Consider the following 15,590-nt stretch of genomic DNA (forward strand, 5'->3'; position numbering starts at 1 on the left):
CTGAGTGCCAGGCACGGCTCAAGTGTTTCCTACAGAATTTGCCCAACAACCCTGGTTGTTATGAGGCTTTCCAAATTACGGATCAGGACATTGAAACCTAGAGAAGTTATATAATTCCCCAAAGGGCACGCAGCTCAAAAGTGGCTGAGCTGAGATTTGAACCCAGGCAGTCAGCCTGCATAGCCTGCACGCTTAAGCTTCCCTGTCTCTCTGTGGGCCAGGCCTGGCATCCACAGAACAACCCACAAGTGAATCTTCACAATGTTTTGTGCGAGGAAGGTATGAACGTCAGGTTTCCGGTGCACAGAGGAGGGAGCAGTCAGTGCTGCCTGAAGGGAAGTGTAGGTGGTGGTAGGGGGGCGGGGGATGGTTAAAGAAGGCTTCACAGAGGAGGTGGTGGGGAAGCTGGGCCTTGAAGGTGGAAAGAAAGAGGCTGCAGGCAGAGAAGAGGAAGAAATGGGTGCAAGCAGAGGAACAGCTTGGGCAAGAGGGTGACCAGCGCTGAGGAAGACTGGAGTATTTGGGGAATGCAGAAAGGTTAGTGTGGTGAACACAGAGGGTGTCTGAAGAAGGGACGGGGAGGAGATGAAGGTGGAGAGTTGGGCTGGGATGCTGAAAGCCAGGCTAAGGAGCGTGGACTATCCTGGGGCAGTGGGAACTATGGAAGTTTTGGGAAGGGGATGATGAAGTTGAGCAGACTGCATTTGAGAAAGATGGCTCTGGCTGCTCTGCAGAGGTTGAACTGGATGGGAAAGGCTGGAAGCAGGGAGCCCATTTCGGGACTTAGAGGCTCCCAGGAAGGGTCAGAGTTCAGCAGTGACCCACAAGGTCGCACGTCTGATCTCACCTCCTACTCTCCTGCGTGCGGCACACTCTGCTCCAACCACATTGACACCTGAATGTTCCTTGAGTGCCCCAGGCATGTTCCTGTCCCAGGGCCTTAGCACTGCTTTTCTCTCCACCCAGAACACTCTTCCCCCACATGCCCACATGCCTGTCTCCCTCCGTTTCTGCAGGTCTTTGCTTACTTGGCACCTTCTCCTTTCCTGACCAGCCTGGTTAAGCCCCAGTACTCCCCTCCTTCCCTGCAGGACCTTCTCCACAGTGCCATCCAAAATATTATATCAGGCCGGGCGTGGGGGCTCACGCCTGTAATCCCAGCATTTTGGGAGGCTGAGGTGGGTGGATCACTTGAGGTCAGGAGTTTGAGACCAGCCTGGCCAACATGGTGAAACCCCATCTCTATTAAAAATACAAAAAATTAGCTGGGCGTGGTGGCAGGTGACTGTAATCCCAGCTACCTGGGAGGCTGATGCAGGGGAATTGCTTGAACCTGGGAGGCAGAGGTTGCAGTGAGCCGAGATTGAGCCACTGCACTCCAGCCTGGGTGACAGAGCAAGACTCTGTCTCAAAAAAAAAAAATAAAATAAAATAAAAATTACATAATTATTTGATCTTGTCATTTCATCCATAAACACTTCAGTATGTGTATCTAAAAGATAAAGATTTTAAAACATAGTCATAATAGCTTTATCACATCTCAAAACACAGCATTCATTCCTCAGTAACATCAAATATTCAGTTAGCGTTCATCTTTCTTTCCCTGATGGTCTTACAGTCTCATGATTTCTTTTTCATGATTGTTTTGGTCCAATGAGTATCTGTGTTTATTTTTTAATGGTCTTGCTCCTTCTCCTACTGGAATATCAGTGTCACGAGAGCTGGGATCTTTGTTTTGATCTCTACTGTGTTTCCCAGCACCCAGCACAGTGTTTGACACATAGTAGATGCTCAATAAATTCCACTGACTGAATATACACAACCAATCATGATAATAAAAGCTTGTTATTGACCTGTTGGGCATTATGTATCTGTTATTGTTATTTGCCATAATTATCGAATCCTTACAATCTCCTTATGAGGTACATGCTGTGATTAGGTCCATTTTACAGATGAGGAAACAGCCACGTGACCCAAGGACTCACAGCTAAAAAAAGGGCTAGGGCTTAAGACCCATTGCACAGCCTGAGGGTCTGTAACCACTGGTGGAGGCAGGGGCATTGTGGCTTCCCAGGAGCTGTCTCCACGTCTTATATCCAGAGTCCAGCCACTTTTCACCGAACTTTCCGGCCACCACTCTCTTCTGGGCTGTCATCTTTCTTCTCTTGCCTGAATAATGCAATATCCTCCTGACAGCGGCTCATCCCTTCTTTCTCTAATGCCCATTCTCCACTGCTAAACATCCTCCAATGCACAAGACAGCCCCACAGCAAAGAATTCTCCATCCCCAAAGGGGATGAGACACTAAGGTTGAGAAACTGGGCTGTGGTTGAAAAACCAGACACATTCTTCATCCAGAGCCTGGCAGAAGCAGCTGAGAGTCAGACTTCTAGCGATGCGTTAGTAATAAGAGTGAAAGTCCCAAAGTTTGTAAACAAATTCCTTTTTCATCAACTATTATTTTCAGTTATCTCCGGGATAACATCATTCATTCATTTATTCAACGCATGTATTTCATGCCTGCTCTATGGCAGGCACTGAAGACACAACACTGGACAAAGCACACAAAATCCCTGCCCTTTGAAGATTATATCAAAGTGGGAGAGAGAGAAAGGAATCATGTAATTAGGTAATTACATGTCAGGTTGAGACAAATAAAGCAGCCATGGGGAATGAACAGTGCTATTTTATATGTGGTGGTCAAGGATGGCCTTGCTGAGATGACATTTGAGCTGAGACTTGAACAATGTGAGGGGTGAGTCTTGTGGCATCGGCAGGAAGACCGTACCAGGCAGAAGGGATGGACAGTAAGTGCAAAGGCCCTGAGGTGGGAGGGTGCCTAGAACAGTAAGGAGGCCACTTTGGGTGCAACAGAGTGATGGAGAGGGAGAGTGGTAGGGAAGGAGGCTGTAAGGGTGCTGGGAAAAGGGGAAAGATTCCAGATCATGGGCCCTGTAAGTGGGACTGAGGAGTTGGGCTTTTTCTCTGAGTGAGGCAGGAGCCATAGAAGGGTTTTGAGCAGGGGCGTGCATTGCTGTGTGTGGAAAGGAGACTGGGGATGGAAGGCTGGAGGCAGCAGATGGGACTGGAGGTTCCTGCAATGGTCCAGGAGGGAGAGGATAGGATCAGGAAGGCAGCAGTGGGGTGGCAAGAAGTGGCCACAACCTGGACACATGTCAGTCACACTTGGATCTCACTCTCTCACTTGCATTCTGCCAAGCTGTCCTGAGTGGAAGAGGAAGGGATGAGCCATGCTGCGTGTGTCAGAGATTGCCCCTTATCCCAGCAACAATGATAACAGCAGCTGCCCCAGATGGCGACTCCCTCTGTTCCCAGCACTGCACATGGTGCTCCACAGCGTAGCACCTCTGATCCCTGCCATCCCATGTTGTCTTTTGTGGCTGGGCTTCCTGGCCATGTGCAGAATCACCCAGGGCAACAAACGGTGTGGGGAAGTTGGGGATGTCCCAGGCAACTGAATGAAGTTGGTTCCTTATCTTACACATCACATGCAAAGACCTAAAAGTAAGACCTGCAACTATCAAACTCTCAGAAGAACTTAGGGGAGAAGCTTTATGATTTTCCCCTAGTGCCAAAGATTCCTTGAATATAATACCAAAACACAGGCAACGAAAAAAAAACAGACAACTCGGTGTTCAACAAAACAAAAAAAGTCTGTGTATTGAAGCACACAATCAACAGGGTGCAAAGACAACCTATGGAGTGGGAGAAAATATATGCAAATCGTGTATCTTTTTAGGGATTAATATCCAGAATATACAAAGAATCCTTACAACTCAATAACAACAACAAAAAAACCCAATTTTAAAAGAGGCAAAGTGCTTGAGTAGACATTTCTCCAAAGGAAATACAGTAATCCCCCCTTATCAGCAATATCACTTTCCAAGGTTTCAGTTACCTGCAGTCAGCTGTGGTCCAAAAATATTACATACAATAAGATATTTTGAGAAAGAGAGACCACTTTCACATAACTTTTATTATAGTATTTTGTTGTAATTATTCTATTTTATTATTAGTTTTTCTTGTTGATCTCTTGCCGTGCCTAATTTATAAACTAAACTTTACCATAGGTATGTATGTGTAGGAAAAAACAGAGAATATATAGGGTTTGGTACTATCTGAGGTTTAGACATCCTGATAAGGGGGTGCTAGTGTATACAAATGGCCAAAAAACACATGAAAAGATGCTCAGCATCACTAATCATCAGGGAAATGCAAACCAAGACTGCAGTGAGATACCACCTCATGCCCATTTGGATAGCTACTTAAAAAAAAAGTAAACCAAAAAAAAGCAAGCATTGACAAGGATGTTGATATAGTGGCTATTTGTCCCCTCCAAATCTCATGTTGAAATGTGATCCCCAATGTTGGAAGAAGGGCCTGCCTAGTGGGAGGCCTTTGGGTCATGGGGGCGGATCCCTCACGGATGGCTTAATGCCCTCCCTGCGGTAATGAGTTCATGTGAGATCCGCTTGTTTAAAAAGGCCTGGCTTCTCTCTTGCTCCCTCTCTCTTCGTGTGACACGCGGGCTCCGCATTTGCCTTCTGCATGACTGTAAGCTTCTTGAGGCCCCATCAGAAGCAGATGCCAGCACTATGCTTCTGGTACAGTCTGCAGAACTGTGAGACAAAATAAAACTCTCTTCTTTATAAATTACCCAGCTTCAGGTTTTTCTCTATAGCAATGCAAAATGGACTAATACGGACAGGAAGAAATTGGAACCCTTGTACACCATTGGTGGGAATGTAAAATGGTACAGCCACTATGAAAAACAGTGCAGCAGTTCTTCAAAAACTTCAAAATAGAATTACCATATGATTCAGCAATTTCACTTCTGGGTATATACCCAAAAGAATTTTTAAAAATTCTAGTCAGTCTCTGCTTATCCATACCCAGAAGAATTGAAAGTATGAACTCTAAGAGATACCTGTACCCCATGTGAATAGCAGCTTTATTCACAATAACCAAGAGGTTGAAGCAACCACGTGTCTGTCGATGGATGAACGGAGAAACAATATCTAGTGTATACATAAATGGAAAATTATTCAGTCTTTAAAAGGAAGGAAATTCTGACGAATTACAACATGGACGAAGCTGGACGACATTATGATAAGTGAAATAAGCCTGTCACAAAAGGACAAATACTGTATGATTCCACTTATATGAGGTACCTAGAATAGCTGAGTTCAAAGGGACAGAAAGTAGAAGGGGGGTTGCCAGGGCCTAGGAGGTGGGCCCAGGAGACAGCATTTAATGGGCACAGAGTTTCAGTTTTGCAAAATGAAAAAGTTCTGGAGATTGTTCGGACAACAATGTGAATATATTTTCTGAACTATACATTTAAAAATGGTTAAGATGGCAAATTTCATATTACGTGTATTTTACCAGAACTAAAATGAAACCATTTGGGGGTGAGTTTCAATTGTGGGGCCTAGGCATGAGTATTTTGCAAAGCCCAGGTGATCCTCACGTGCAGCCAGCGTGGAGAAGCGCTACTCTGTGAGGTGTGCCCCAGGTATTATCCCTACCTCCCAGTATCAGAGAGGACGCTTTGGGGGCTCATACAGCCAGGTAGCAAAGGAGGTGGAATTTGAACCCAGGCCTGTACCCGGGTCCACAGAAGTGTGTCTCACATGGCAACATTATGTCTTATTTGTTATTTATGTCATCAGAGAAAACATTTAAGGAGCATTGGCGCTCTGGATATTAACATAAGAATTCTAGCTGCCACCCCGCCCACTCCCAATACCGGGGCTGAGAGATTCCTCCCGTCTCTGGCCCCAGCTAGTCATGCTCACTCCTGCAGGAGACACCAAAATCAAGATGATTTCACCTCTGGGAGAAAGTAGGAGGACCTTATGCATTTAGTTTATCTATTAAAATAATGCTTAATGCTAAATCTGTGTTTCCCGTAGTTCCATCCAGGAGCCTTTGGGGGTAAAGTCATCCTAGATCCAGAGCTAGGAACACTCTCAAGTCATAGGGCAATTCTGAACAAATCTGTCACCTCTCAGCACTGCCCCAGTGTGAGAAGGGAACGCTGGGATCTTGCTTCTCACTTTCTGAAGGTCAGTCATACAACACAGAGATCAAAGTCGTGGGCTGGGCAGTCAGAGAGTCCTGGGTGGGATCTGTCCCAACCTTCCATTCACTGTGTGACCGTGGGCCAGATACTTCCCCTTCTCTGAGCCTCAGTTTCCACGGCTGTAAGATGAGGATAGCTATCCCTCCCTTACGGGGGGGCTGTGAAAATCAGATGTGATGGGGCACCCTTTGCACCGTGCCAGGGAAGCACATTGTAAGCACTCAGTGTTAGCTGTTGCTGCCACTGCTGTGGTTTTCATTTTATCTAAGTGACGGAGATGAGGCTGACTGTGCTCTGCCAGACCTTGAATTTCTTCTTTTACGACAACCCCCAAAGGAGGCTGTCTCTATCGGGCGTGGGTTGTCTATAATACAGCACCAGGTCATTCTGAATAAATAATGTGTCCCACAGAGCTTTGGTTGGTTTCCACAGAACCAGATCCTAAGACAAGATTCTGAATACAAGTGGCTTATGTGATAAGTGATCCCAGAAAACTCTGGAAAGGGAGAGGGAACCTGAGACAGGGACAGGAAAGAGGTCAAACAGGGTCTGTTATCAAGCAAGTAATTGCTGTGAGCAACTGTAGCCACTCTGGGGACCGGTGTAGAACACACACCTCTGAGTTCTACCCCCAGCCAGGGGAGAAGCACATACACACCTTCCCCATCAGCCGGCAGGTGAGTATCCCACTAGTTCCTGCTGGGCTGTTAGTGCCCTGCCTTTCCTGGACTCCAGTGGCCAGAGAAAGCCTCTAACTTTACAATGAGCAGGTATCATTTTATAAGAGCAATTTTTTGAAAAGGAGCTTATTCATCTTGCAGGATTGTCAGGAGGATTACATGAGAGGACAGTTAAAAAAAAAAAAAATCCCAACAGTTATTGAGGGCTTTCTACATACCAGGCCCTAGTCTAAGTGCTTTGCATACATTAACACATGTAACTCAATCCAATGAGGCAGGTACAGTGATTGCCCCAAAATTGCGGTTGGCTGAAGGAACTAGGGCACAGAGGGCTGCAATAGTTGACCGCAAATCACATGGTTAGTGAGTAGAGGAGCCAAACTCTGAACTGGGGCAATCCAGCGCTAAGGTCAAGCGCTTCCCATCCTGATGATGTTATCAAGTACGGGAAGTACACAAAGTCCTGGGTGTGGAGTTGGTGCCTAATGCATGCTTCTTCTCTTGCAGTTAGTTAAGCTTTGGCCAACCTGCTCATCTGACCAGGCCTTTTTCTTTCTAGCATTTCACATTCACACAGCAAGTCAGTGAAAGATCAGGGGCCATGCCCAGGCCTTTCTGGCCCTGCCACCAGTACCCACTGAGGCTCAGGGATCTTTCTGTTACTCCAGGATGTTTGACCAGGATCATCTCTTAGCAGCTGGTCTCTCAGGGGGTTTGAAAGGCTATGATGGGCTGTGTGATCCTCAGCAGGTCACTGGAGCATCCTGGGTCTCTGGGTTTCTTTATCCTGTGAGGATGTGGGATTTCTCAGGCACAGCCTCAACACTAATCATGCACTATCATCCTTCATCCTTCAGGCAACCCTGTGGGGTAGGTTTTATTATCACCCTCACTTACAGATTAGGGAATGGAAGTGATGAGAGGTGAAGCAATTGGCCAAAGTCCACAGCTAGGACAAGGCTGGGCTGGGATTCAAAGCCACAATCCCACAATCGGGATTCAGAATTGCTGGCATATTATCTGCCAGGATAAAAACAGGCATCTGGGTTGACCAAGCTGGGGCCAGCAGGAGCCTAAGCCGATGACTCATCACACTGAAGGGGCCCCATGGATTCTGAGTTGGTTCCCGCATTGCTTTTGATGATAATACACAGATCCTTGTGGCTCAGGTCAAGGAAGCTGGAACCTCATTACACTAGAGACATGTAGCTGGAGCAGAGGAATTCCGTGATAACACTAATCATCGTTGCTGCCACTTACTGAATGCTTCCCATGAGTCGGGCGCTGGGCTGGGCTCTTTGCATTAGGGGCATCTCCTAACAGCCCTTCATGGTTGCCTCTGTTATAATTCTCATTTCCTAGGTAAGTAAAATGACACTCAGAGCAGGAAAGGGGCTTGCCTAAGGTCATATTCATGGTAAGCAAAGGAAACAAGAAATCAACCTTATCTGTTGGACTTCAGAGCTGATTCTTAATCAAGTCTGTGATGGGAAAAATATTGACCACTGTTCCTAAATAAAGACCACTCTAAACTGGGCATGATAGCTCTCACCTTTAATCCCAGTGCTTTGGGAGGCTTAGATGGGAGGATCGCTTGAGCCCAGGAGTTTGAGACCAGCCAGGACAATGTGGCAAAACCCTGTCTCCACAAAAAAAAATTTTAATGTAGCCAGGAGTGATGGTGTGCACCTGTAGTCCCAGCTACTCAGGAGGCTGAGGCAGGAGGATCACTTGAGCCCAGGAGTTTGAGGTTACAGTGAGCTCTGACTGTACCACTGCACTCCAGCCTGGGTGACAGAGTGAGAGCCTGTCTCTGAAAAAAGTTTAAAAATTAAAAATAAATAAACAAAGGCCACTCCCACTTTTGAATACAATAATACTTCACGCTTATAAAGTACTTTCCATTTACAAATTACATTCACATCTGAAATCTCATTGAATCATCAAAAGAGCCCTGAAAGGGAGCTATGACTATTATCACCATGGGGCAGATGAATTCACTGAACCTCAGAGAGCTAAAATGATCCACCCAAGGTCCCAGGATTTAGAAGCACAGGCTTGGGAACCAGACGAACTTGGGTTCAAACCTTGACTCTGCCATTTTCATTCCTTTGACAAATATTTACTGAGAACGTAGCTGTGTGGGCTCAGGCAAATAACTTCACCTCTCAGAGTCTCCATTTCCTCTTCTGTAAAAGTCTTCATACCACTCATCAAATCCATTCCCTCTCTCATCTGAAAATACCAGACACTTGCTTTCTCAGGTCCCCCCCATAGCTAAAGCATGAGCATGTGACCTGTCCTGGCCAACGGGATTTTAAAAGAAGTCTGCTAGGGTGCTCCTGGGAAAGGGTTTTCTCTCAGAAAAAAAAAGAAAGTGAGCCAGGCGCTGTGGCTGACACCTGTAATCCCAGCTCTATGGGAGGCCAAGGCGGGCAGATCACCTGAGGTCAGACATTTGAGACCAGCCTGGCCAACATGGTGAAACTCTGTCTCTACTAAAAATCGAAAAATTAGCTGGGCATGGTGGTACATGCCTGTAATCCCAGTTACTTGGCAGGAGGCTGAGGCAGATGAATTGCTTGAACCCAGGAGGTGGAGGTTGCAGTGAGCCACGATCCCACCACTGCACTCCAGCCTGGGCGACAGAGCAAGACTCCATTTCAAAAAAAAAAAGAAAGAAAGAAAGTGGAGCGTTGGAGAAAATGTCTGTCTTCATGGGTTAAACATCACTGAATCTATGTCTGAGGGTTGGAACTGGGCAGCCATCTTGTGATATGAAGCATCAAACATGAGGACCAAGCCACTTGAAGGGGTTGGGGAGCAGAGGAGCAGAGAGATGAAAAGAATCTAGAATGCTGGTGGCATCATTGAGCCATTTACTCAACCTAAAACCAAATGCCTTGGAACTTCATATTGTATTCAATGATACATCTTCCTCCTTATTGAAGCTGCTTTGAGTTTTCTATTCTGCTACTTGCAGCCCAAAGCATCCCTAACTGGCATACTACTGGTTGTATTGTTGGAGGAATTTCAATGAGATAGCAGATATAGAGCACCACTAATCAGTGCTGGGCACAACAAACATCAGCTACTCTGGAAATTAGGAAGTTATCTCAGGGCTTTAACACTGAGACTATCCCAGGGATCACAGACATGCCTGAGCTGGCAAATCAGTTCCCTGTCTGTCCTGCTGAGAAAAGCCTGTCAAGTTTTCCGAGAAAGCCAAAGCCCCGTGGTAGCCCCAGCACCGCAACCCTGTCACACCAATGGTGCTGACTCCATCTTCTAAACAAGAATCAATCACACTGCCTTTTGCCTAATGGGTTTTGATTTTCACTCCCATGATGGCAAAGCCTAGGGCCTGTGCTTTGGTTTGTCTCCGAGTTGCCAGAACATCCCATCAATTATTAACAGCGTCAGCTCAGTCTCCCTGGCACTGCTGCTATCAGAAGGAAAGGGTTTGCAGCAACTCGGCCCACCCAGCCCTAGAAAAAAGACTCTTTTCCTTATCATTTATAACAACAATCCCCACCTACTATGTGCTAGGCTATGAGCAAAATTTTGACAAATGTGATTTAATGAAGACCCTGTAAGGTAAGCCTTTTATCTCCATTTTATAGGTGGAAGGTTGGGACTTGGAAAGTTGGAGAAATTACCTAAAGCTAAAAACTATGGAAGTGGGGAGCAGCACAGAACCAGATACATCCTTACTCTTCAGCATATGAGATACAGCCACTTTTGTATCTTAAAATCACCTAGAAATGATCCTCTATTTGGTCCTGTCACTCTGTGAGTTCTAAGAAATTTCCACAGGCTTTGCTTGTTTTGACAAGCAAGGCATCCAAGCTGGGGGGAATGGGTGGGGATGGGTGGGCAAGGTGCAGGTGACTGAAAGGAGGCCAGAGGTGCAGGGACCTGGGTTGCAGGTGGGCAGTGAGAAGGGGTGACAGGTTCCTAAACCCTGAGACACAGTGACTGACTGCTTGCTTGCTTGTTTGATTGATTGATTGATTGATTGATTCATTCATTCATTCATTCATTCATTCCACATGCTTCTCAGTGCCAGGCACCATCATCGGTGCTGGGAATCAAGCAGTGAATCAATTCATGATACTCCCATTCTTGTGGGTGTGAAACAGAGAAACACAGAGAAGCAAACATAATTGCAGATGGCGTTTAAGGCCTCTGCAGGAAAGACGTTGCATGATGCAACAGAGAGTGAGGGGAGGGAAACTGTTTATAACAGCGGTCAAGGAAGGTCTATCTAAGGAGGGAAATGTGAGCAGAGACCTGCTCAAATGAGGAAGGGGGAGAAGGGGCTGGCCGAGGGGGAATCTGGGGAAGAGCATTCCAGGCAGCCGAAACAGCAAGTGCAATGGTCCTGAGGTCAGATAAACCCTGGACTGTTTATGAAACAGCAAGGCCAGTGGGGCTGGAGCCGAGTGAACCAGAGGAGATCAAAAGAGATGAGCTCAGAGAGGTCATGGGGGGCAGATTCTGCCCAGGCCTTATATGCCAGGATGAAAAGTCTGGATTTTATTTTGAGTGCGATGGGAAACTTCTGGAGGATTTTAAGCAGATGAATAATGTGATCCAATTTACATTTTGAAAAGCTCACTTTGGCTGCTATGTGGGGAATGGATTGCAGGGGCAAAAGTGGAAGCCGGGAGACTGGGGAGGAGGCTGCGGCACTTGATCATTATGGAAAGAACACTCGGTTTGGATTTCTGGCTACTCCTGTCTGCCTGTGGTGTGACCTTAGGCAAGTTACTTAACCTCTTTCAGCCTCACTGTTTGTGAAAGGTGGGATAATAACAGAGCTGTGTTGTTACACTCCATACACAGTAGGTGTTTGATCATTGGCAGCCAGGATTTCTATTCTGAGGGCCAGTGAGCCTGCCTGCCTCCCGATTTCAGCTCTGGCTGCAGAAAATCCTAGATGGTCCATCTGCCAGGAATGTGAGCCGGCAGCCCCAGACTGGGATCATGGAGAGGTCACGAGGCTGTCCCTGCTAGCGGATTAACCCAAGGGAGAGGAGAGGTTCTTTATTCCCAAACAGCACCTCTTGCAAGCCTCAGTGCTTGGGTCTTGCTGCCAGACCAAAACATGGCCCTGTGCCTGCTTCTTCTCTGGGAGGGCAAATCATCCAGTTCCCTGTACCTTGTTCTCATGTCTTAGGGACAGGACAGGGAGGGAAAGTCATGTTTGGGCCTAAATGGGATGTGGAGTGGGAGAACCTGTGTCATGCCTGGAAATAGCAAAATAAGTCTGTTGATCCTAAGCTGATTAAGGGTGAGTGACTCTGTCTTAGGAGGAGGCATTTTGGACACAAAATCGGGGGTGGGATTATGGAGAGAGACAGCCCACAGCCTCAGAGGAGGAATCCAGGCCCAGGAACCTCTACATCCTTGTTAGGGCCAAGAGGGAAATGAAAAAAACATGTGGGGGCTCCCTCTACCCTCTTACCAGCAACCCCTTCTCCATCCACTCTCAGGGGTCTCTCCTTGGGTGGCCAGATCTGGAGGAAGGACCCCACGGAGTCTCCCTTCAGACTGGGACCTGCAGGTGGGCCTTCAGTGAGAACTGAGCCAGAGACCCCACAATGAAAGGCTGGGCTGGACAGGCGCCAGCCCTAGCTAGTAAGATATGGCTGGATGTTTAGGCTTCCTCCTCTCCTCTTTCTTTTGTCACAAATCTATATACCTGAGCCCTTTTTTTAGGCCCCACACTCAGTTACATTCTCTCCATGTTTCCCAACTTGGTCTTGCTGGATTTCAACATCATCTATCTTTTCTGGGTTCTCCATGAACCTCACACAACCTCTTTTACAGGCTTGGACACACTGTTGCATCATTTGTTCCCAGCACCCAGCACTTCGGGCACATGAAGACAGGCCCCATCTCTCCCAGGCAACCTGGAATCCCAGCCTGACATGGAGAAGTTGCTAATCAACCAATGCCCTCCAGCCCTGCCTTGGCTCCCACCCCAAGCCTTCCTCAGTCCCCTCCAGCCCCTGCCATTACCCAGCAGCACCAAAGACTCTCTGGCCCACTCTTTGTGTTCAAACTCATTCCTGCCTCCTCCTCCTCCTCCTTTATTTTTCACATTGCCTCATTTTTCTCTCCTATTTTGAAATTTACATCTTGTTCCAAGAGCCGAAGCATCTTTACAAGCTGCACCAACCATTCTTGAAATAAACTCACCAAATAAATAACCAGGGGGTGACCCCTCACCCACAAGCATCCACAACCAACTGCACGTCTCATGTGGGTTCACACCCACCCCTCTGGGTCCCTTCTTATGTTTAAACTACCTGACAGTATCTCAATGTCCTGTAAGCATGTCTGTAAGCTGCTTTTATTCCCTTCCTGGGGCAGAGTGAGGTTATAAATATGGAGATACTAAAATCACAGGGTGACCCAATCCAGCCTAGGTCTGGGACTTCACAGGGAACCAAACCCTACTCCACCCCAGCAAGCCTGTGTTGTCTCTCTGTGCTCTCTCTCTTATTCATTAGTGTCCATCTTCTTGCTGTGGCTTTTTATGGGTCCCTGTAAAACCTTCTCTCCAACAAAGTAGGGGTATAACGTCTTGGATAATAAAAAGATGGAGTGACCAGTGCCACATGGGAAAAGTCTGAGGGGGTTGGTCCTCACCTCTGGGGACTCAGTCCTAGCCCCTCCCCATCACTAATATTCATCTTTGGGAACTAAGCCAGAGTCCTTCAGCAGTGGTCCTCAATATGGGGATGCAGGCAGATCCCCCCCAGCCCAGCAGCCCCCAGATCCCTGACTCACCTTGGCAGCCACGGAGGAATTCGGCTTCTCCAGTAGATCCCAGAGTTTTTTCCTCTTCTCTGCACAGCACGTGTTATCGAACTCCTCGCCTTCCCGCTCCCGTAGGGTCTCGGCCTCACGCTTGAGCTCCTCGTTCATCTGCTCTTTCTTCTGGTGGTAGCGGGCCTGGCAGCAGGACTCCAGGTAGATCTCGTCGATGCCCCAGTAGTCGAGCTCTTGGCTGAAGCTGAGCGCGCACATCTCCTCCATCATGTGCAGTCGCCCAGTGCGGTAGAAGTTGAGGATGGAGGTGAAGGCGCCCGGGTGGCGGTCAAAGAAGTACTCGTTGTCGTCCAGGCTGTAGTCGTCGCACACCTCGAGCAGCGAGTCGTGCGTGTTGCAGTCGCGGAGCTTGCCCAGCCGCGTGCGGGGCAGGCGGTCCAGGGTACGCCAGAGCACCTCGTGCGCCAGCCCCCCGACGTTGAGGCGGACCCGCCGAGAGCACGCCTTGCTGCGCACGATCTCCATGGGCTCGGGCGGCAGCGAGCTGGTGGAGCGGGAGCCATGCTTCGTCATGCCCGCCGGCATCGCTGATCCGGCCGCCCCCGCCCCCCCTGCCCCCCCAGGCCGCTGTCAGTCGACGGCAAGGCCCGCTGCTGCGGGGGAGGGGGGCAGGGAGCGCTGTGGGCTGCTGGGGGTGCAGGGGGCCGCGCGGGCGCGCGTCACGGCCGTCTTCTCACCTCCATCCCGACGGCTGCGAGGCAGAAAGCGAAAGCGGACGCGGGTCAGCAAACGGGGAGCTAGGCATGCTGTCCCCCCGCCCCCCACCTCTCCACTAGGCTCCCAGCCGGCCTTGACCTTCCCCGCGCTTAAGCAGCTCAGTGGGGTAGGACGGATGGGCGCTGTCCCTCCAGCCGGTGCTGAAGCCCGCCCCACCCCATGGACGGAGGGAGGGGCTGCCTCCCGGGGCGGGGAGAGAGCCCCAAGAGATGCCCCTGGAGCCCGCGAGGCCCCACCCCGGGCTTCTGCGGCCCAGGCGCGACCCAGCCGCCCGGGGCGCTGTCCGCCCCTTAAAGTGCTGAAACTCGATTCTTTATGGGTCTCCCGATCGAGTCCCGAACCTGGCCCCACCATGGGGAGAGAGGGGGAGCTGCATGAAAACTTTCTTTCTTTCTTTCTTTTTCTTCTTTCTTTCTTTTTTCTTTTCTTTTTTTTTTTTTTTAAACGAGTTCTCTTCTTTTCCTTCCCCTGCTCGAGATAATCAAGATTTTGGGGGTGGGGAATGGCAGCGGGCTTTTTTCTAAATCTTAAAAGATTTGGGGGAATTCCGGGGGTTCCAGGTGCCCACCTGTCCGAGGTCACAACAGACGGAGTGTGCACAACAGCCCCTCTGTCCTGGAGCGACCCCTCTTCCCAAATATCGGAGCATCTCCCGAGGTCGCTCCAGCGACGAGGTGAGCCGCGAGGAGGAAAAGCCCACTCTCGCCTCTCCCTCTGCGCCCCCAACCCTACTGCAGGAGGGGCGGGCAGAGTCCTCGGGATCCGCCTGCTCCGTCCGCCCCTCGCTCCTTCCCCGCCCCCTTCTCCTCCTCCTCCTCCTCCTCCTCCTCCTCCTCGTTCCTCTCCTGCGATGGCTTTTTATAACTCCGGGTTCTGCGCCTTTCCCCGGGTTTGGAAGGGAAGGGGTGGGGGAGGTGGGAGGCGGGGAAATGAGCTAAATTTTCTGGCCTTTTCAAAACGTGCCATCCTCCTACCGCGCACTGGTGATTTCGGGGGGTTTCCGTGAGCACCCCCTGCATGTAGGGCTCACGCCTTAGCCCCAGAAAGGGGATCGCGCGCCCCCCCAGGCCCCAGCCCTTGCCTGCCTCCCACCCCGCTCCCCTCCAGCCTGGAGCTGCGGAGCCCGAGCAGACCAACAGGCCGAGCTGCGGCAGGCAAGCCCCCTGCCCGTGTCCCCATGCACCCCCAAGGAAGGCCGTACTCCCCAACACTCACCCCCAGGGCGGCCGCCTCCTGGGGCCAGG

At 49.3% G+C, this 15,590-nt stretch overlaps 1 protein-coding gene across 1 annotated transcript; it reads right to left on the minus strand.

Moving 5' to 3' along the window:
- Positions 1 to 13,507: 13,507 nt before the first annotated feature.
- Positions 13,508 to 14,157, minus strand: KCNB1 (potassium channel, voltage gated Shab related subfamily B, member 1). Its single transcript, XM_011993185.1, has one exon. The coding sequence runs from the start codon at positions 14,152 to 14,154 to the stop codon at positions 13,528 to 13,530; it is 627 nt and encodes a 208-aa protein (XP_011848575.1). The 5' UTR covers positions 14,155 to 14,157; the 3' UTR covers positions 13,508 to 13,527.
- Positions 14,158 to 15,590: the final 1,433 nt, after the last annotated feature.

The sequence above is a fragment of the Mandrillus leucophaeus genome, unplaced genomic scaffold (assembly GCF_000951045.1).
Source record: "Mandrillus leucophaeus isolate KB7577 unplaced genomic scaffold, Mleu.le_1.0 Scaffold428, whole genome shotgun sequence".
In the NCBI taxonomy this organism is placed as follows: Eukaryota; Metazoa; Chordata; class Mammalia; order Primates; family Cercopithecidae; genus Mandrillus; species Mandrillus leucophaeus.